General features: G+C 46.5%; 1 protein-coding gene across 2 annotated transcripts in view; it reads left to right on the forward strand.

Moving 5' to 3' along the window:
* PSD1 (phosphatidylserine decarboxylase 1) overlaps positions 1–23169 on the forward strand; it is a 99608-nt gene that overhangs the window by 63605 nt on the left and 12834 nt on the right. The window contains exons 6-11 of one of the 2 annotated variants that reach the window (XM_086522947.1): positions 9991–10100; positions 10214–10404; positions 11023–11132; positions 11319–11386; positions 11791–11868; positions 11963–12085. In XM_086522947.1, coding sequence (XP_086379073.1) covers positions 9991–10100; positions 10214–10404; positions 11023–11132; positions 11319–11386; positions 11791–11868; positions 11963–12085 — 680 coding nt within the window. The remainder of the gene's footprint in view (positions 1–9990; positions 10101–10213; positions 10405–11022; positions 11133–11318; positions 11387–11790; positions 11869–11962; positions 12086–23169) is intronic. The other variant, XM_086522948.1, reaches the window with a different exon arrangement.

Here is a 23169-nt window from a genome sequence, read left to right on the forward strand (position 1 = left end):
GTTTCCGTCATCGGAATCTGAGCTATTTGTACACGAGTCCTTAGTAGAACTGTCAGTCTCTGGGCGAGATGTAGCCTTCTTTGCCTTTTTCTTGCCCTTTCCGAAGCTTTGTTTCTTGCTTCACTTTTTGCTTTTTCTGTCTTCTTGGCTCGAGTCTGAAGAGCTAGAAGAACTGTCAGAAGAAGAAGAACTGGGTACTCCTTCAAATCGAACATGCTTCTTCTGTTTCTTTGCCTTGTCAAGAGTCGACTGACGACCCAAATAACCTGGAAAGTCAGTGCTTTTCTTTTGCTTTTTGCCATGCTTTTTGGCTTTCTTTTGCGCGTCAAAAAGCTGAGCAATCCGTGCATCAACCACGTTCTCCAGTTCCTTCTCCGTATATTTCTTGGAGGCAGAAGGTTTCTTGAGAGCGGGTTTCGGGAGTGGTGTTGTGGTTCTCTGCCACTCCATTTGTACCTCTTCCAAAGAGGTCTGGTTCATATATTTTGCCATCTTTGGGTCCTTGGCAAAATTGAGCATCATCTTTGTTGCATCGCCAATCAATTGACGACGCTCCATCTCTCTTTGCTCCGCCTGAGTAGGCCTAGGCGGGCCATACTCTCTGTCTGAATCTTCGTTGTGATCCTAGCTTGCATCTTCAGATGCAGAGGGAGTCGACTAATCATTGCCTGAAGCCATAGGTGCCGCGGAAAAAAAATTCGGGGATCGGATTTCCCGTAGAAGAGAAATCGGCCGTGCTCTGATACCACTGTAACAGACTTGGACACTCCAAGTCAAGAATCAACCGCGACACCACCAAATAACCACTTCAAAACAATTCACAGATCACAATAGATTTGCACTGGCCCGGTGGAGTTCCGTGCCTAGAGATATTGGCCCCAAAGACTGGCGCCCCTTTCGGTATTTCTTTTTATATTAATTAGATCAAAGTACAAGAGAGTGGCTAGGGTTTCACTCTCAGACTCTACGTCCAGATGCTCTGAGAAGTGAGGCCCTCACCACTAATTTAAAGGTTACAAGGGATGCCCAAAAGCAGAGCCCCAAAAGCTTTTAAAATAAAAAGCATCAGTTCTCTCTCTCTCTTAGAGTCTTTTCTCTTTTTTTTTTATTAAAAAAAAAGTAAAATTCGTGTCGCTCATCATTTAATTTTATTTTTTATATATATATATATTTTCAGCCTTTCCGATTTCTAGAAATTAGGGTTTTTGGTAGAAATTAGGGTTTGCAGGAATTTTAGGTTTTCTGACAGAAATTAGGGTTTTTGCTGTCTGCCACGTCATCACTTTGTGACAGACTGACTGGACTGACTGAACCCTGATCATGCTGTAGCTTGTCCACGGACACATAGGGTTGGATGTGTCACGTGACAAAAACCTGAGTACTGCCAAACATCAGAAACCCTCATAGTCATACAAAACTGCTCCCAAGCTGCCAGCTCAACCCCGTGTACCGTGACATGGCCTCCTCCAATCCGATGAGAGGGGTCCTTTAACATGTTGAAGTCCCCCCCAACACACCATTGCTCTGCATGCGGCGAAGACTCCACAACTTGAGACCAGAACTCTGCCCGTGCACTTGCCACATTGGACGCATAAATGTTCAGGAAACCCATAAGGCAACCTTGAACCTGCATAGTAATCCACTGAGCTTTGCCTGATACAATAATACCTCTGCCCACAATGTCTTGCTACAAAGAATCCGCAACATTCATACATACTCCTCCCTGGATGCCTCCAGGTCCAAATGTAGCTGACCAAAACGTCGCATAACGACCACACAAAATTTGACCACACCGTCTAATGCGGTTCTCACAAAGATGATGCTCCCGTAGCATAAGAATGTCAATCTCACCACCCACAAGGCATCTCTGATGCTCCTGACGTAGTCGACCTCTCTGACGTTAAAACTGGGGCCCTCCTAATCCCTGCACATTCCATGAGATGATCCTCATGGAGTTAGTGAGAGAAAACAGATGCTGCAACAGCAGCCAACCTCGCTATCTTTTAGGCCAGCTTGGATGGGGAGTAATCCGCATCTGAACGACCTCTAGACAAGTGCGCAAGGAGTGACTGTCCCGTCGAGGGCCAAGCCAAGCGTGTTGCCTGAAGGGCTACATTCTCTGTCCTCATGTACAAATACATAAGAAAGGAGGGCTCTGAGTGTCAGCAAACAAATGCACCACAATGTGCCTGCAACTCGCTGCATCCGGAGGCGTCACACTGAACTTGGCAAGAGGCCAAAGTGTCTGTACGAGATCTATCACCCCTAAGTCCCCTGTGTGGTGTGAGAACTCAACAGCCTGAATCTGGAGCCAATCAAGAACTGTGTGCAAGGTCCTCTGTGATCCCTACCGCACAGCGGGAAGGAGAAACCCACCGTTGTGTCTAGACTCTAAACCCTCAATGCCTCTAGCTGCAAGAAAGAGGATGTGGACTCAAAAGCAAGCCTCCTCCAGGCCAGGAGAATAGTCACCCAGGAACCGTGTGAAGCTGTAGTCGAAGAAGTCCCAACTTATGTGAATGTCAAAGCTAGTCAAACCTCTAGGGATTGCTGCAAAAGGAGAAGTCTGCAATGGGGTTGTCCCTCTCGAGCCACATGGCTCGTAGCGAAAGCACTACCAAGAGATCGCCTCGCGGCAGATGCGTGTCTAGTCCTCTACGTCTGAGGAGGAGTGGAGGGGGGGGTCGGGAGATGAGGCTGTGGGCCCTAGCAGGGAGAGAGTAGGGACGGGAGGCGGGGGTGGAGGTGGGGGAGGCGGAGCGGCAACGTTTGAGGAGGAGGTGGAGGTGGAGGTGGAGGTGGAGGAACTGAAGTGGATGGGGCCTCCTCAGGCGGGTCTTGCTGAAGGGAGTCAAAACGGTTCCTAGTCGGAACCCAATGCTGCTGAGCTGCAGGAGGTCGGCCATCAGGGGGAGCAGTGGGACGAGCCTGTTCCTATCGACGGTGGCCAGACACATGCTGCCAACCATCAACTGTCTGATCGCTAGTCTGAGTCGAGGTACCAGCCTGTGCATCTTGTGTATCTGGCTACTGGGCATGCTCATTCTTAGGAGGCTGCGCATGCGATGTGGGTTGAGGTCTCCTACGAGGACAGGCCTTTGCCAAATGGCCCATTTGTCTGCAAATGAAACACTGATTCGGGAGACCCGAATACTCGACACTCTGTCTGATCCACCCCCCACTCACCCGAGGCAGCAGTACCACCTTGGGGAGGAAGTGTGTCTCGAACAAGAACTCGCGGAGTAGGTAAACCTACTGCCTTGGCCACAACTGAAGCTGCAGCGCGCGGAGACTCCAGAACTGTCCCGGACATAAGACCAATCCTGGGGAACAGAGGAAGGTACTCTCTCCTCAGGCCTGGGAAGCAAACCGAGATAGGCAAATCGGCCTCCTCCTCAAGCACATCTGTTGTCGGGTGGAAACCATGATGCCATCGTCTGAAGTAGGCTTGAGCTGCTCGGATACCAAGCGGGCTCATCGAAATTACCTTGGCGGTCATCTCTGGAGACTCGAACTCTATCTGATAGTACCCTCTCTCGAGGATCTGGACATCGGTAATCTTACCCACATCGGAGAGGAGTCGGGCTTGGAGTAAGTCCCAAATCTTGCCATGGCTGGGTCGAGTGCAAACGATCTTGCAGATAACCGAGGAGGCTTGCAAGCGTTCCACCTCGGCCATCAAGCTTGCTTGCTCTTTTGGAGAAAGAGCAAGTCCAAGGGTCGACTGCGTGGGGTTGGGCGAGGGGGCTTTTGAGGAGTCCCTCTGTGATGGAGCAGAGACCGCCATTCTGTGTCTGCTGCTGTGGAAGAAGGGGGACCAAGTGAAGACTGCTCCTTGCGAGAGCTCTGGCAAGCAAAGTCAGAAGCTCGTCACTTGTCGAAGCAGAGGCAGTGCACGAGAGGGGAGGTAATGGCGATGGCAGGCTAGCGGGTGCGCAGCAGCAGCGAGCTTTCTCGGGCACGAGCCGGCCTTCATGTATGTTGATCATCAATCTTTGTTCCCACAACTGTCAGGTGCAGCGGAATTGAAATGGTGAAGATCTACGTTTTACACTTCCACAAATGTTTACATCTTTCTTTGTGTTAATGATTGCTTTTAGCAAGAATGATGGTTCCTTTTATTTCCTTGAGAGAGAGAGAGAGAGAGAGAGAGAGAGAGAGAGAGAGAGAGAGAGAGAGAGAGAGAGAGAGAGGAGGAGGAGGAGGAGGAGGATGACAATCCGATGGGGTCCCAACCAACCCTTTCTAGGGTTTCCCACATTGTTGCCTGTGTTATCTGCTTTTGATTGTGTAAATGGAATGTACACAGATGCAATACGTGAAATGCAGACTCTACCGACTCGAATGGGGAATGTCGCCTCGGTAACTCTTCAGGACTAAGCACCTCCGGGGCTGATTTGATGCAGCTTTGGATCTGTTTGGATGTGAGATTGCAGATGGCCACCAAGGGGTGAATCTGGGGCTGATTCGCACTCCTTGTGTGAGGAATGAAGGGCTGAAAACGCAGATCTCAACGATGCTGATGATGGGCAGCAATGGGAGCACTCAATCCAGCCCACATGCATTGAGGAGCGCTTGAGGCAGCCTCTTGTTTGGAACCCCACGGTCAGCACTCAGCGAGGCTGCTTGGTTGGTAGCAGGCCTCATGTTTCTTGGGGTCCCATGGTAGAGGGTCCGGCCCGTATTGTTGGGGATTGGCTGCAGTATTCAGGTCTTTCCGAGTAGATTTCGAGCATCCAACTATGTGGCATGAGGGGGATGCAGAGCATGTATCTGGATATTACAGAGGCTATACCTGTTGAGTGGCATACCCCTCTTGAGCCAACAGCTCCCAGTTGGATGGGGGATTTCACGCAATCGGAGGTCCTCATTGTAGCTTAGGCCTGCTCAAGGTCAGGATCCTGCATGTGTTCTGAGGTTAAGGGAGAGGGTCGTCTTCACAGTGTCTTGGTGGAGGCACCATAGGTGACTTAGTGCTATTTTTAGAGGATTCGAGTTGTGGGCAGCTGTGAGAGGACTTGTGTCATAGCTCCTGATTCGACAGATCTTGAGTCCAGACACTGGCGGCTTTGAGCTTGGAAGAGCCGTCCTTTGGTACAAGTGCAATGGGACTCGGCAGAGTGGTTTAGCACTTCACTAGCAGGAGCAGGGTCTCACAGCAGAGTTCTTGTTAAGGTTCTGGGAGCGCTTGTGGGACAACAGACAACCGAGGAAAGTCACCTTGTTTCAGTGGCTAGTTGCGCATAGAGCTATTGCAGCTGAGAGTTAGTTGGTACACAACGGCTTCTCGGTAGCATGTACAGCGTGTGGCCACCCATGACTCAACGTCACTGTCTGTGGGAATGCCCCATGGCACAACAGGTTTGGCTTCGGAGTCTTTGGTTGATGCTAGCACCTTTTACAGCCAGCCAGTACACTTGGGGTGCTGCAGCTTGGTCCACATTCACGGGCCTAATGCTTCATTTTGAGATGGCTTCCATGAGCAGGATGATAGTGATTCAGGAGGGCCGGCCTACACTCCAGCCTGTCGCAGAGCTTATCCCCCAGGAGTGGTGCAGTGATAGAGAGTGGTGTTAAGAGCTCATCTGTGGCATGACACTTTGGTTAATCTGGCGGGCCCTCTGCTTTCCATTTTCAAGGCTTGACTTAGTCTTGTTAGACTTACACCATTCTGCTGCTTCACAGGTCTAGGGCATACATGTACGGCTAGTATGTCTCCGGGCTGGCCACCCGTAGTCCAGGGTGCTCCTTGTCCGCCGCCCGCCCAAGTTTGGGGCTGGCCGCTCACCTATGTCCGGGCGCCCTCATATATTTCCATATATCATTTTCTTGTTGGGTCATGGGGGATTTTTCCAGGCTTTGCCCTACCTCCCCTTGGGCACCTATTTATGTGGCCAAGGGGGTACCCACCTCCATACATGATCTGATCATTGTACGGGTCTTCTGCTCATGGTAGTCATGGGGGGCTGATCTCCCCCTCTTCACCATATATTGTGTTTGTAGTCTCTCTCTCTCTCTCTCTCTCTCTCGCGCACATGCGCACTCCCACATGGTATCAGAGTAGTGTAGCAAACTGATGTACTCCACCGATGCAATGTGGTAGTAGTGTGTGAAGGTCCGGAACTGAGTGTGAAAACAACTCTCTGTTGTAAAAGAAGTGTCAATAGACCTGCAAGTGTCTTGCCCAATAGGATCAGTGGTGTCTGTAGTCAAACCGTCTGGAGAAAATGGGGAAGCCCAAGAACCATCATGAGAATGACCGGAAGCCTATCAATGCATGAACTTGTAACCGAGTGTAGCCAGGTGGCTAAGCTGTGTAAAACTCCAGGAAGGCCAGATGTAGCAATCTGCGCCGTAAACGTCCTCCGAAACATGGAAAGCTAGACTAAATAGTCTGCATGTAGAAGCTACCTTAAGCTGCAGCAGTCACTGATAGACCGCACCGATAGACCGATAGGTAGGGTAATCCAAGATGAGGGGAAAGCCAGACTCAACGTTCTGCACTGTGAAGAGCCTCTAAGGAGGTGTGGTCAAACCAAACTGTCTGCATTGTGATCATTCTGTAGAAGTAGGGAAGCCAGATTGAGCAGTCTGCGCTGTGAAGATCCTCTGAGAAGAGGAAAGGCCAGACCAATCTGTCTGTGCCATCTTGCCTGTATCTCCTGCCTCCAATCATCCGGTGTCAACCAAAACAGAATTCGCGCTAACCACGCCACCAACCGCAACTCGGTGCGGCTCTCAATGTGAATGAGCTGCCCAGGTCGGGGGATAAGTCTGCTGTAAGGTTACCGAGGGTGAGTGTAAGCAACTCTGAAGGTAGCAATCCAAATGATCAGGAGTGTAGAAGAGCAACTGCACTACCATCCAACCCAGGCTCCGGGTGACTCTAGATGTAGGTGTGTAATTACTAATGATGCCCGATCTCCCGCATCTCGCAGGTAAACTCTCCAAGAGAGTTCAAAGCACTGAAGTCCCACTCCAGCCTATAGATCCAAGCAATGAACTTGTCCAAGAAGAGATCCAGGATTCTCTCCCTAAGTCCATGTAGATGCTCATGTGTAAGCAAGTGATCTGGCGTGTCGAGGTCAAGTGGGAAGTGTTTGTCCACCAAAGATGGTGGTGTCCTCTCTGGGAATGTCGGAATCCCATATGCTATGAGCATGGCCATATCTCGTGTGAACTCCTCTGATGAGTGCATAGGTGTGTCCAAAGCAAACCACAAGTCACCACCCCCTCTGGAGTGCGCAACCGCCAAATGATGGCTGGAATGAATGGATCTCCCAAGGATCGTACGCCCGTAGATGATCAAGCTGATGTTGCAAGCCCCCTCTGGAGGTAGCAACCGCTACAAGAAGCTGGAAAGATCTGTAGTCGAGAGATAAATGCTGGAGATCTAAAGCCGTATAAGAGGATGCCGGTGTAGAGGCAAATGACACTAGTGATAGGTGGCTGTCCGTCAAGAAAACGCAGATGCGAGGGGCTGAAAATCTCTGCAAAACAGAAAATTCAGCGTGCTCGTAGTTGTGCATAGGTGTGTCCAAAGTAAACCACAGGTCACCACCCCCTCTGGAGTGCGCAACCGTCAAATGATGGCTGGAATGAATGGATCTCCCAAGGATCGTACGCCTGTAGATGATCAAGCCGATGTAATCCACAAGTTGCAAGCCCCCTCTTGAGATAGCAACCGCTACAAGAAGCTGGAAAGATCGGTAGTCGAGAGATAAATGCTGGAGATCTAAAGCTGTAGAAGAGGATGCCGGTGTAGAGGCAAATGACACAAGTGATAGGTGGCTGTCCGTCAAGAAAACGCAGATGCAAGGGGCTGAAAATCGCTGCAAAACAGAAAATCCAGCGTGCTCGTAGTTGCCGGATCGGTACTGGAACTTGCAAATATTGTCCTTCCAAGGTTTTCCCATTGTTAAGCCTCGCAATGGGCTGAAAACAAAGAGACAACAGCATCAAAATAGTGTCCAAAATGCCAATATCTTGTAGATACCATGGCTCCAAGGCAAAATATGTGATCAAGCAATGTATGCCCACTCCCGTAGTGCCAAAACAGTGCCCAAAACCTGAAAACGCAGCCCCCAATTGCAGCTGATTTGATAACGCTGGTGCCCTTCTTCCTTGCCTAAAGAAAAACGCTGCAAAGGGTGCTGAAAACGCTGCCGTAACAAAGATTTCAGCGTGCCTATACGCCACCGATCGGTACGGGAGCGCCACAGAGTGTCAGATGAGGGGGTCCACGCACTTCTCAGTCGTCAAGGGTCTGAAAACAGAGAAAAAACAGCAAGTAATAAGTGCCAGAAAGGTGCCGGTTGGGTGTAGATACCTGACAATGGCAAATTCCAGGCAGTGTAGAAGACTCCCGTGAGTGGCTTGGCTGCTCCCGTGTATGCAAGAGGCTTAGCGATTGCGGAAAACACAGCAACCTCAGAAAATGCAGTAGTTGTACAAAAAATCGCAGCAAGATCTGAAAACGCATATCTGTTCCAGAAAAGTGCAAGGCTTATCTGTTGCCGTTTGGTGCGATGCTCTGCAAGGACGGGGCGCCAAGAGAGGGAGCACTGTATCGCGATCTGCAAAACGCAGAGCAATGCAAAAGTGCTAGGCTGAATTTTTGCACTTCTTGCGATGAAAAGCAGCAAAAACTCTAGCGCTTGGCTTGAGTTGCTGAGATTGTTGAAGTTCCACCGTGCTGGCGACTGATACCATGGATCCTATTGGGCAGGACACGTGCAGGTCTATTGGCACTTCTTTTACAACAGGGAGTTGTTTTCACACTCAGTTCGGGACGTTCACGCAGTACTACCACACTGCATCGGCGGAATAAACAGTTTGCTACACTGCTCGTGACGGCATTTTCCCACGGAGATTTCTTGGCGGTTGGGACACCCCAGACTGTTGCTACACTCATGGAGTATCCCTCAGTGGACATAGGTCTAGCTAGGAGGAGGTGCACCAGATCTATGATCTTAGAGCATGTTAGAGGTGGTACCCATGTGGAGACCGTGTCAGTGGTCTCGTGTGCAACTGCAGATGGCAATAGCAGTGGCAGCTATGTGTGTACCTCGGGTCCATCCATTGGGGCATGCTAGATCTATGCCGGACCACCCTTGGCCACTTGTATGAGTAGTTGGTTATCAGCATGGAGAGACTTTTCCCCGATCTCTCTCTCTCTCTCTCTCTCTCTCTCTCTCTCTCTCTCTCTCTCTCTCTCTCTCTCAGACGTCGTGTCTTTTCACATTAATGCTCTTCTCCTCGGGTGCCTTGTTGATGTGTGTGGCATTGCAGGTGTTCTAGATCGGGGTCGAGGTGTCCACGGGATCACAGGCCAGTTTTTGTCTTCATTGCACCTGCCATTGCCCCTTCCCGCCTCCCTCCGCCCCCCCACCTCCAAAACACACACACACACACACACACACACACACACACACACACACACACACACACACACACACACACACACACACACACACACACACACACACACACACACACACACACACACACAAACACCCCTAAAAAAAACAAATCCCCAAGGTAGGGGTGCAAACTAAATTCCCTACTAGAAGAGCCTCACAAGGCTGGGCACAGCCACAAAGAAGCCCGCTGGCACTGTATCTAGACAGAACCGAGGAGATTGACTTCAAAACTCTCAACAGTTTGAACTCTCAAACTCAAGTCGGTAGTATCTGCAGTTGGCTGCAGCACAAAACTGGGCTGCACAATACAGACTGCTGGGCTGTGATGATGGCGACAGGGGCCAGTGGCCAGTGAGCGATTCTTTAGCCATGTCCTTGCTGAGCTTTTTAACTAGCTCCAGGTTTCTGCCGTAGTAGTTAGTAGTGTCAATATTCTCCATTTTTATGGTTGTCACTAGTGCAGACTGTTCAATACAATCTAGTGTGGGTACTACAGCTCTGCTTTTCTTTCAATAATGTTTGAGATTTTTGTTTACGTTGTTTGCTAAAAAGAAAATCACTTTGCCAGATGTGGACGAAGCGTCTGAAAAGCTAGAAGATTATGAATCTATTCAGAAATTTTTTGTGCGAACTCTTAAAGATGGTTGCAGACCACTGGATTCAAGCTCCTCTTGTCTGGTAATTGGTAAATTCTTTGTTCTCAATAGATACTGATTGACTTTACATTTTCAGAAAGCATTTGCCTAATCTCTTGAATCTATTCGTAATTCACTTGGACTAGCGATGTGCAGATTAGCCCAGTAGATGGAGTGATGTTGCGATGCGGGCAGATAAAAGGGCCTGGTCTTGCCGTTGAACAAGTCAAAGGGCATTCGTATTCACTGAGAGCCTTGCTTGGAGGTGAACCCCGGATTCTTTTGACATCTACATGCTCAGACATTGGAGCTGTGGATGGAGGAGCAAAGGCACCACCTCCTAAGTTGTAAGCTGCTCCTAGTATAAATATGTTTCTCATGTTTTGACCTATACAAAACACACACACACACACACACACACACACACTCTTTTGTTGGAATAAAATGAATTGTGTCTGGGTGTCTCTCTGAAGAAAAGAAAGACTAGGGCCTATTCTATGCTATATTTGGATCCTTCTGTCCATGAGAATCCTTTCTAAATCTTAAAGGATTAAGCACACACATGCTTTGCATGGGAAGCAGTGGCCCTCCGTCAAAGATGACCGATATGAGAGCATTGGTTTCCAGGTGCTGAGCTTAGAGCTCATGATTCATTCCTTTTAAGACTATAGACGGTAAACATTCAAAAATTGCTAAGTTTAGTTGATTGTATGGCGCAGCTATTCATGTTTGTCTTCTAGCAGTCATAAGCTTTGTTCAGCGAGCTTGATCTTACCATAAACCCACTATCAGTGTGGTGAGCATTGCACTGACCCCTAGGGTCTGGGTTAGGACCTTGGCCAGAGAGAGGCTTAGTTGAATATCTTTATTGAACTTCTTATAACTTATGGAAGCATTTCAAGCTTTTATTTATTGTTGGGAAGAGGGTAACGACTCTAGTTTTGTGATGCCTCTGTTTTTGACAGCAGACGTGACACTAGTCTCTTCTATTGTGTCCTCTATCTTGGACCTGGAGATTATCATCGAGTGCATTCACCAGTTGACTGGCATGTGCTCTACCGTCGGCATCTTTCCGGTATTTTGAATTATCTTCCTTTAATGGTGACAGATTTATCACTGGTGTCCTTGAATAGTTCTCATTGTCTTTAAATATTTCTTAATTTTGAAATGTCGCATTTTCTATATGCTTGGGCTCTAGCTTATATGGCCCTGGAAAGGTTCTGAATTTATTCTCTGGATTTTTTTTTGGTGCTAACTGAAGGAAGGTTATTTCCTGTAAATGAGCGTGCAACAAGGACAATTGGAAACTTGTACGTTGGAAATGAAAGAGTAAGGCCTTTAGAAACGTGCTTTGCCCATTCAATTTCATCAATGATTGTTTTGGATGTTTTGCTTCTATCTATTATTTTTCCGCTTAGAATAAAAAAATAATATAGTTGGCGCGATCATTTTTAAGAAATTAGCCCATCAATCTTGTAAACTTCCTACCATTAATGGTGGGTAATGAAGCTAAACAGTGCTTTCAATAAAAGTCTCATAATGAGAAGTGTAGCTCCTGAGTGTCTTTGGTAACACCTCCAGCTGTAAGTTTGAACTTCGTCGTGTGCATGCTTGTTCTTGTTTGAAAGATGATGTTTGTGTGTATACTTTCTATTGCATTGGTAACTTGTTCAATCTACATTTTACATCTTAGTGATGCTAGTCTGTTGTTGCCAATGTGAAATAAATGCCAGGTTGTCCTTGAAGGTTTGTGGGAAAAAGGTTTCATGGCACTCGTAGCTGTGGGAGCAACGAATGTGGGATCGATTGAGGTAATTCAATGACGAGTTCTGTAGTTGTAGGACACCCTTGCGTTGAGGTCTTAAACAGGGTCTCTTATTAGATGTTCTGCTTTATGTTGGGCAGCTCAAAATTGAGCCTGATCTGAAAACCAATTGTCAAATGCTATTCTCTCCAAACTTGAGCCTCACAAGCTTTCGGAAGTATGGAGACAATGGTATGGGTCACTTTATTCAGAAAGGTGACGAGGTATGCTTCATTTTGAGAGAGAGAGAGAGAGAGAGAGAGAGAGAGAGAGAGAGAGAGAGAGAGAGAGAGAGAGAGAGAGAGAGAGAGAGAGAGAGAGAATGATATATTAACATCTTGAAGAGGCCAAAGTGACCTATGAGACCAAACCGTTACGAACTGCTGAATCTGATACCATGTCTGGGTACAAAAAAATAAAATGAAATTAGAAGTCTACTAGCTGGAAGTGTGTGGGTTATGCGTGATCACTGAATCCATCCGCATCTTCACTCTTGGGGGGGGGGGGGGGGGAGGTCACTTAATAATTATGTGACTTGAGTGCAGCAGAATGCGTTATTTATTTTCATTTTTTTCTCGCATTTTCACTTACAGATTGGTACCGTAAAATGAAATTGGGAAAAAAAAATTACAGATTGAATAGGAAAAGGGTGTATTTTATTCGTAAAAAATTCACAGATAAGGAGTTTAAAAAATAGTCCTTGAACGTACTCGATGTACACAATTTATGCATAGTGACCCCTCAAAATCTATACTCTGGATGTCGAGACAGGATGTCTCAAATCTTCTGATGTAGTCTCCGTCGATGTTGTGAAGATCCTCTCCTCAGTCGTGATCGTCTTGATCTCCCTAACTCCAATGCTCCGTCAATGAGAGTACCGCGGGTGTGAGTCTGGGCTGAGCTTTGCAGTGGTGGCTGCTCCTCTCTCTGTCCAGTGTCTGGTGTGAAGAAATCAGTAATCTTTGGGATTGTCTCTCTCCAGATCTCCTCAATAAACTGTCTATGTGTGTGTCTAACCCAAGCAAATACAATCCAAGACATCTCTGGTCTTGATAGCTCATGATTTTGGAGAAAGGTTCGAAGCCTTCTCTGAATAGACGATGGAAGTGACCCCATATCTCGTAATCTAGTGTGCAGTGACATATATAATGCATCTCTGTCTCTGGCTTTGTGTGGCATAGGCTGCATATCTTGCTGGCTGCAGATATGTGTCTGAATTTACCAGTCCCAATCTCAAGTTGGTGTGAAGATGTTCGTAACCCATGAGATACATGTGTCTCCATATAGCTAGGTCGCATCACAAATCCATCCCTTGTGAGTTGGAGAAGATGCTCTCTATGGAAAGCCATGTTCATGTGAAACCGGCCCATAGACTCACTAAAGGGCGGTAGACTTTTAGACTTGATCTTTACTTGAACTTCACGACACAAAGCAATTACGTGAATAAACCTGTGATTGGAACTCAACACTTCAAGAACAAATCACACCTTGGTAGCTAGATTGCTCCCAAGTAGATCACCGTGTAACGTGACAGGCACCACATGCCAACAGAAAAGAATATACTGAACAACTTTTACGCGAATAAACCTGTGACTGGAACACTCCAAGAAAAAATCATGCCTTGGCAGCTAGAGTGCTCCCAAGTAGACAGTGACACCGTGTAACGGGACGAGCATCATATGCCAATGAGAAAGAACAGACTTAACAAATTTCATAACTTTAAATAACATTGAACTGAGAGAGAGAGAGAGAGAGAGAGAGAGAGAGAGAGAGAGAGAGAGAGAGAGAGAGAGAGAGAGAGATTTTATTATCGTCCTCGGAGGTCAAATATGACCTATGGGACCAAAGTTACATGTGATGTAGTATGTGTATGGTTGATGAGTGACTCTCGATGCTCCAAAATTGTAGTGATGAGAGTCGCAATGGAGAGCCCACACTTTGGCTGAGAGTGGAAAGTGTGTATGTCTAAGTTATGGTTGAAAATGTGAGAGAAGCAACTCACATTTGAGAGAGAAGCAAGTTCGGATGTGATCAAAAGCTGAGCACTCTAGTAGTGTGTGGTACTCAGACTCTTGAACTTGCAGTGAGCATAATGTGCACAATCGATTTGACTCTTCTCCATTGCCCCAACGCCCTATCTCACATCGAAGGAAATGGGAGCTAAGCCGAATTGCTGCGATAGTGCGTATCGCGGACAAGGGAATAGGCTCAAGCATGTAAGTGTGAGTACGGTTTCCTCTCTCAGCGAAGAACATGGTTTTGTAGTTGGGGGCAATATAGGTGGTGTAATGTATGAAGCGTGACCCACCGGATTTCTCCCAAGCCGTAATACATTGGCGTTGTAGAAAAGCTTCATTCACTTGAGAGTCAATTGAAGCATCATGTAGCAAGTGTAATGCATCCCATCTCCCAAACCACTTCTTTATATCTTGCATCCATCCCGTGCTCAAGATCTTGCTTTTATGCGTCTTTTGAACTTTTTTGCTTGCTTCCCATGCAATTGTAGGAAGTCGATGTGAGGGGTTTTGACGCATCTTTATCATGTACTTCACAACCCTTTACATGCCCATAACCTCAATTGGAAGAGATCCCGACTCAAGAAGTAGGAGCATATATGGTGTTTGTGTCTTAACTTGGAGAAAGTTTGTAAGAAAACGCTTTTGGACATTCTCAAACTCTTTCCAAGTAGACTTTGAGATGCTCCCGCCCCACACTTCAACTCCATAAAGAAGAACCGGTGTCACCAATGTATCAAAAAGATACTTCTTGAGAACCCAACACTCGATGTTTCCCGCATTACACATGTTCTCAAATGCATAATATGCTCTCTTTCCCGCTTCCAAACGACGCATAGCACATTCATGCCACTTGTGATTGGATGGAACCTCAAGGCCAAGGTACTTAAAGCTCTCAACAACTTCAAGTGTCTCGTTGTTGTACACAATGCATGGCTTCTCCTTATGGTTGGTTTTCACAAGCATAACCTTTGTTTTGGATTCATTTACAATCAGCCCACTATGCAAGCAAAAGTTCTCAAGGATAACCATAAGCTTTTGTGCATCTTCTAAAGTGTGTGCTAGAAGCACTACATCATCCGCATACAACAAAAGCATGATTACCGCATTGCAAATAGTGACCTCTTGAATGCCTTCTTCTTGCATAAAGTCAAGTACCATTTGTTCCAATTGATCGATGCATAGACCAAAGAGAGTTGGTGACAATGGACATCCTTGTTTAACCCCAATAGTGCTTACAAAATTTTTTGAAATTTCTCTTCCCATGCGCAATTGACAAGTCACCTTCTCATAGATTCGAGAAACCGCAAGCATAAACTCACTTGGCACTTGGAGTTCTTCCATCCTTCTCCACAAATTGTTACGTGGAATCATATCAAAGGCTTTCTTAAAGTCCACAAAACAACAATACAATTGCTTGCCTTTCAACCGACTTTCCTCCATGAGAACACGAAGAGTGACAAGATGATCAATGGTGCTATGGCATCGACGAAAACCCGCTTGTCCCTTTGCACGCTTGTCATTCTCTTCAGCCCAATCACTCAATTTCATCTCCATTATGCACCCAAACAACTTTGCCATAAAAGACCCAATCATTATAGTCCGGTAGTTGCTTACATTCTTTACATCCCCTCCTTTATGCAAAGGCTTAACCCAATTAGTACTCCAATCATAAGGCATACCATGTTGAAGTGCAAGGTTAAACATATCACACATCCAGTCATGGGTAAAATCTCCCGTCCATTTGATCATCTCCGGCTTGATACCTTGAAGATCTTCCGCTTTGCGAGTGGCCAACTTTTCAAGCCCACCGCATACATCCTCAATAGCAAAAAAAGACGGCATACATGGGAGTGAACCATAAAATGACATTTTTTCAGTATTTGCTTGCTTATATAATTGCCTACAATGTGTGTACATATCCACTAGACTCAAGTTACCAAAATTCTCAATCCGCTTGTCTCTCAAGTTTCTCCAAAATCTTCCACATGCATGTGCCTTTTCTTGGACTTGAAATTCTTGTTGCTTTACTTCCCATCTTCTTCTCTTCTTTTGAATCAATGCCTTGTATGTATGCAAATGACTTTGATAGTTGTCTTTGTGCATAGTTGCATCAAGCTTTATCAAGGACTTTCGAGCATCTTGACATTCTTTATCAAACCACCTTTTGCGTGATCTATCTTTGTTGATACCATGGAGATGCTTTATGGCAAAGCATTCTTTCGCACAAGAACAAATAGCTTTCTTGAAAGCTTCCCATTTAGTTTCCAATGGTGCATCACATTGAAGCTTTGTCATCCATAATTTTTGCTCAACCATTTCAATGTACATTGGTGCCCGTTTGAAATCCATACATAGTGATAACTTCTCTTTCCTTTGGCTGAGATTATCATGCTTAGTTGATTCTCCACATGAAAGGTCAATACATAAGGTGCGATGGTCGGATTCCGGGGTCCATTGACCAAAGATAAAACTTTTTATGCGATACATGATGGCTTCAGAGAGTAGCATATAGTCAATCACACTATCCCCATTATGTCTCCTACATGTAAATCCATTGGTTCCACTCCACAAAGATACACCATTGGCAATTAGCATACCCGTGCTATTACACATGTGTAAAAGTAACTTTCCATAGTGATCTGGCTCTTTCTCATCCATTGAAGTACGATCATACAAGTGAACTTCCTCCAACTCCCTTGAAATGTATGACCTATCAAATTGTTGAGTATCATGTCGCAATGTTTTTGTGCGAGCATTCATATCCCCAAATACAAAACTCTTTATGCGATACATGATGGCTTCAGAGAGTAGCATATAGTCAATCACACTATCCCCATTATGTCTCCTACATGTAAATCCATTGGTTCCACTCCACAAAGATACACCATTGGCAATGAGCATACTCGTGCTATTACACATGTGTAAAAGTAACTTTCCATAGTGATCCGGCTCTTTCTCATCCATTGAAGTACGATCATACAAGTGAACTTCCTCCAACTCCCTTGAAATGTATGGCATATCAAATTGTTGAGTATCATGTTGCAATGTTTTTGTGCGAGCATTCATATCCCCAAATACAATAACATCACCTTCACCTTTGAAATAAGCAATGTCCTCTTCCAAATCAGAAAATGGTTGATCTCTATCCATGCAAGCATAAAAGGGAGAATCATGATGAGGAATGTAGCAACCGGCTACAAAAATGGGTACTCTTTTTGGTGTCATAATTTTCAGCCATACATAACGTTTGTACTTGCCATCTTTCACAATTGATACAAAATCTTCCAATCCTTTCTTAACCATACATGCTAACCCTCCTTGTCCTCTTCGTTGCTTGAGATTCTTTGACCACATCAATGAATGTACATTGTAATCCTCCAAGCCGTTAATCCTTTGTGTATCATGCTCCCAAGTTTCAACAAGAAGTACAACATCGGCTTTGCTTGTTAGTTCATCAATGCCAACCCCCGCATTCCATGGGTATCCATTACAATTCCAAAAGCATATTTTCAATTGTAACTCGGTCTCATAGGTCACACATCCCTATTTGCTTGAGAGACTTGCCTCCTCCTTGGGCACATTTTCTTCATGAGAGATCTCCTTGTTTTTATTATTCTTTTCCTCATATGCCTTGCGACGCATATTTTGTTGCTTAATAGTGCGATCTTCACATACAAAACATTTTGTATCCCTCAAATAGATCCAACTATTATCAAGGATAATCTTTCGCTTGGTCTCATCCGGCATGGTGCATACAATTGGCCGTTCTCCCGAGCGAGGAGCTCCTTGCTTCCCCACTCTATGTGCTCCATAGACCATAACTCCGGACATGCCAAAGTGGGTTTTGAAGAAATCTTCAATAACAATGGCAAGAGAAGGAGGTGTCTCTAACTTCTCTTCGGGAATTCCACGAATAACAATGTTCTTGGAACGTCGCTCCCGTTCCTTCAACTCCTCCACATCCACATTCTCAACATTCTATGTTTGAACCATAGCTTGCATGAGTGAGGAATTAGAAACCACATTGCTACCACATACATCAGTCCAAGACTTGTTTGTGCATACATTTTTCATGTCGCATACATCCCGGCTCATAGCGTCAAATTTCTCCTCTTTCAATACATGGTCATGCTCTACCTCCTTCAAAGCTTTCAAGTCCACAAGAGAGCGTTTACATTCCTTGACTTCCTCTTCAAGTTGCATCAAACGTGTTGTTTGCATCTCAAGTGTCCTCTTGAGATTCTCATTCTCAACCACAAGTACCCTTAGTGTGCCATTCTCCATTGCAAGTGCTCGTAAGTCTTCGCCTTGTTTGTTTACGGTCTCTTGCAATGATACCAAGTACGCCATGATCATGGTTTCCGATGTCGTTGGTTGGGTGGTTGTGTTGCTATCTCCACACTTAGGAGATTTTGGATCATTTTCCACAATGGTTGTGGACCTTGTTGAAGAAGAAGAACCCTTGCGAGTGCCGGAAGACATTGTATGTAAAATAGGAGATGAGAATCAATTTTGTTGAACCTGTTCACTTCGGAAATGCTGCTACAGAAACGCCTTCCATAACTCTGAAAATTTCTGTCTTTACATCAATGCGTAGAGGACTTCGTGCTCTTCGATTGAGGCTATAGATCACCCAAATCGGAGTTCGGATGAAGAAGTTACGATCAAAAGAGTGGACTGCTATGAGAGAGAGAGAGAGAGAGAGAGAGAGAGAGAGAGAGAGAGAGAGAGAGAGAGAGAGAGAGAGAGAGAGAGAGACACGAGACGGGGAGTGGCGGAGTTCCACCCTAAGAGAACAGTGGCCCCAAACGCTAGCGTCCCTTTCGGTATTTCTTTATATGGATTCAACTCAGTACAACTCATATGGCTCGGCAATCTCCCGCGTGAGAGCCCATGGGATATTTGAAGGCCCTTGGCGTCTAAAAGCAGATTACATGAAAAGCTTCAAGTTCCAAAAGTATATGGTCTCAAAAGGTGACGCCCCCTAGAGAGTTACGCGCTCGCTGCTTCTGCCGTACGCTTTTGCCATTGCCCCTCCCTTCCCAGCTACCCATTGCAACCCTGTGAGCCCGTCCCCCTTCTCCCCCATTTGTGCTACCTTGTGCAGGATGCTGCCCTGGGCTGCCCGCAAGGCGTTGCCCTGAATTGCCCCTGCCCATCCCTCCCTCGCGTCGCTTTCTCACACCATGTCCCCCCCCTCTCCCCCCCTCCCCCCTCGCCCAGACCTAGCAGAGGAGAGGTGCGAGATCTCATCCAGGCCCGCCTTTTAGCAAAGGTGGGCAAGATCATTGACGTCCAGCTTCTCGGGCGCGGATACTATCAGATAGAGTTTGAGTCTTCCGAGATGGCATCCAAGGTCATTGGGATGAGCCCCCTGGCCATCCGAGCAGCTAGATCTTACTTTTGGCAATGGCGCCATGGATTTGATCCGGCTACCTATGTTCTCGTTGAGGATGCAGACCTTCCCATCTCAGTTTGCTTCCCAAGCCTAAGGAGAGAGTACCTCCCGCTCCTTTCCAGGATTGGTTCAGAGACTGTCCTGGAGATGCCTCACACGACAGCTTCTGTAGCTGCCCAGGCAGCTGGCATACCTACCGTACACTTTTTGCTTCGTGACACTGACACCCTCCCGAAGGTCGTTCTACTACCGCCAGAGTGTGGAGTACTCGGGCCTCTTGAACTAGCGCTTCATTTGTCGACAAATGGGTCATCTAGCGAAGGCCTGTCCACGGAGGAGGCCCAAATCTTCGGTGCAGACCCAGACCCAATCTCCTAAGGCTGCCAGACACAACAGATAGAGACACAGAGAGCTCAGGCAGGCTCCTCCTCCGAGGATGGTGCCCAGGAAGAGGAGGGATGGTAGCAGGTCCGTGGTCCGCGTTGCCAGGGACCACCACGCCAGTTCGGCCCCCCTCGTGGTCATCCTGCACTAGGCCAGCAGCAGGCAATCAAACCTCCAAATTACTCAAAAAATTGTGACCACCGTGCCTGGCGATCACTCCAATGTGCACTAGGCATAGACTGGAGCTACTCGAGGGCTTGATGATCTGTGCGAACTGTAAACTCTCTACCATAAAGGAAATGCTTCCAATGCTTAAGAGATTGAATGATAGACAAAAGTTCTTTATCATAAACTGAATAGTTTTTTTTCGCATTATTGAGCTTCCGGCTAAGGAAAGCTACTGGATGACCATGCTGCTGAAGCACAGCGTCTATGGCGACATTGCTCGCATTTGTCCATACCGCAAAGGGATCATCCCAAGAGGCAAGGATAAGACACGGTGCTTCTTTTACCGCAACCTTGAGAGCTGCGAAAACCTCAATGGCTGCTTCGGGCAAGTCTACGCATTGACGGCGAGTCTTTACCCCTTTCAAAACATCAGTCATAGGTGCAGCAATGCGTGCAAAATTCTCTATGTGCGAACTATATGCTTAACATAACCCAAGAAAAGAACGCACATCATATGCAGTTTTGGACAAATCCCAATTACGAACGTGTTCCACCTCACGGGATCTAGCTTGACGCCTTCTGCAGAAATGATATAACCCAGATAAGTGACTTCAGTAAGAAAAAATTCAGACTTCTTAGCTGCAATGTACAACTGACACTCATCCAAACGGGTTAGTACCCTTTCGACATCCCTTTCATGTTGTTCCCACAATGCATAAAAAATGAGAATATCATCCAAAAAGATGAACATACATACACCGACCATATTGCCGAAACGACCTACCATGAGACGATTAAATGTACCTACGGCACCTGTCAATCCAAAAGGCATAACAATATACTTCCATTGCCCTTGCTCAGTGCGAAAGGCGGTTTTGAAGATGTCGCCTTTGAATACCCGTACCTGATGGTATCCACTCTGGAGATCAACCTTGCTGAAAACCTTTGCCCCATTGAGCCTATTAAGGATATACTCAATGCGAGGCATCGGAAACTTGTTCTTAATGGTCATCTTCTTTAATGCCTTGTAATCAACACACAAACGAGACGAACTATCTTTCTTGCGAACAAACAAAGTAGGAGCAACAAAAGGACTTACACTAGGACGTATGAATCTTTTAGCCACCAACTCCGTGAGTTGTCGCTCTAACTCTTCCTCCTGTGTCTTGTTCAAACGATAGGGAGCCTTATTGACAGGTTGTGCCCCCTCTATAAGCTCGATGCGATGGTCCTCCGGCCGCTCGGGTGGGAGACGAGGTGGAAGATCATCTTGCAAAAAGAGATGTTTAAACGTGGTAAACAAATCTGAATACTTAGCTGGAGCCTGAATGCTCTGGGAAACTGGAGCAACGTAGATGAATGCCGCTTGCGCTCCTCGTCGTAATTCACGCTTTACCTGCACATGAGAGATGAGAGGCAAAGAATGCAAGCCCTCCTTAGCACGAATGATGAGGGGGGAGTCAGTTTTGGCATTTGATGTGAGAGTGTTAGCCTCCCAATCAAAAAGAGGGTTATGCTCACGAAACCATCTTATGCCCAAAAGCATAGCACATCCTGAAATAGGAGACACAAGAAATTTCCTACGGAAAGCAGCTTGTTGAACGGTAAACATCACATCAAGACACTCTTTCGTGATGAGAGAGTCCATACCAAGAGCGAAGCTAGAAACCTCGAGAGGAGATTTCTGACTAACCTCTAGGCGGGCTCTCTCAACAAGAGAGGCACTAATCACATCATGCATATTGCCTGGATCAAACAATATGATAAAACCCTGACCCTTTACATGACCGTAACACTTCATGAGAGACTCATCAATGTGTGTGTCAGAGACGAGAGAAGATTCAACTTGGTTCATTAAAGTGCTTGTGGTTGCTGTGAGTGCCTTTTGTTCTTTAGGTGGGGCTGTCTTAGGACAAGCCTTCTTAATGTGACCCTTGACGTGACATTGAAAACATCTACCTTCCTTAGCATAAATCACTTGTTCTTCAGCCGTGATGTATCCTCCTATAATTCCTTGTGCAGCTTTTTCATCCGGGGTTAGCTTAGGTTTTGCAGGTGCTTTAGCTTTACCCTTAGATTCATTTTGAGAGTTCTTTTTCGAAGCATTAGCGGAAGATGGGCTAGAAGAGTTTCCATTCTTACCATTCTTACCGTTCGTACCATTCTGCGTGTTCTGAGAATTCTAAGAGGTTCCTTGAGAAGTCTTGTTCTCCTTGGGCTTTCCCTTGTTGTGCTTCATCTCTTGGGAGAGAGCAATCGCTACCTCCTTGTTGAGATCCGCGGGGTCATAGACTTCTACATCAAACTTGATATATTCGTCTAACCCAAAAAGGAAAGCCTCTTTGCGCTCATCATCCGATTTGCGTAATTGAGTGCCGAGCTACAAAACACGGCTAGAAAGACATGACTAGCATACCACGTTGCTTGAGATTGTGCCAATCTTCTTTCAATCGTGCTAGGTACTGAGGATGTATAAACCGCGCCTTGAGCTTGTCTTGGAAGTTGGCCCAATTGAAGGAAAGGGGCGCGTCTTCGTCGGCTTCCTCTAGGTGCGCGGCTAGCTGTGCCTCTTGCCATGCGTAGTACCAATTTATGGCATCATCGGCAAGGTACATAGCTGCCGTCAAAACCTTGCTATTTTTTGTCTTCTTAGTTGTCGCAAAATAAGCATTAAATTGGTTCAACCAAGAATGAATAACACTAGCATCCATCTTACCATCATCCTTACTCAACGTCAACTTCTGGTGACGGGGTTGTTGGAGTCCGATCTCGGCTTGCGCCACTTGATGAACCACCAATTTCTTTGGCCGGTTCGGGTTTCGAGGTGAGGACATGTAGTACCAAGTCATTCATGCGTTGTGCTCTCTGGGCCTCACTCTCTCACTCCAAAGTAGCCCTTCTTTCTTCGGCCGCTTCCCTTCTTGCGTCGGCCGCCAAGTGCGCTTGCACAAGCTCACGCTCCATAGTAGCCTTTCTTTCTTCGGCCGCTTCCCTTCTTGCGTCGGCCGCCAAGCGAGCTTGCTCCAAGTCGGCTTTTCTTGCCGCTTTTTTTTCTTTCCGTTCCTCCGCAGCAATGCGAGTCGCCTCTTGCTTTGCCATCATGTCCATCATTGTCTTAACGAAAGCTTCCATGGGGTTTGGTGCAATTCCTGGCGTGACGGCGAAAGGGAGGGTCAGGAAAACCTCCCTGTTGCTGAAATTCTTCTTCACTACTTTCTTGCCCATCACTCTCATGCCTGGTATCCATTCCGCTTCGGGGGAAGTTGTGGGTTCTTAAGTTCACGAGGAACTTGGGTTCTTGTGGGTCTTGGGTTCTTGAGGGTCTTGAGTTCTTGAGGTT

This window comes from Adiantum capillus-veneris, chromosome 11 (assembly GCF_014529385.1).
Source record: "Adiantum capillus-veneris isolate H3 chromosome 11, ASM1452938v2, whole genome shotgun sequence".
Lineage (NCBI taxonomy): Eukaryota > Viridiplantae > Streptophyta > Polypodiopsida > Polypodiales > Pteridaceae > Adiantum > Adiantum capillus-veneris.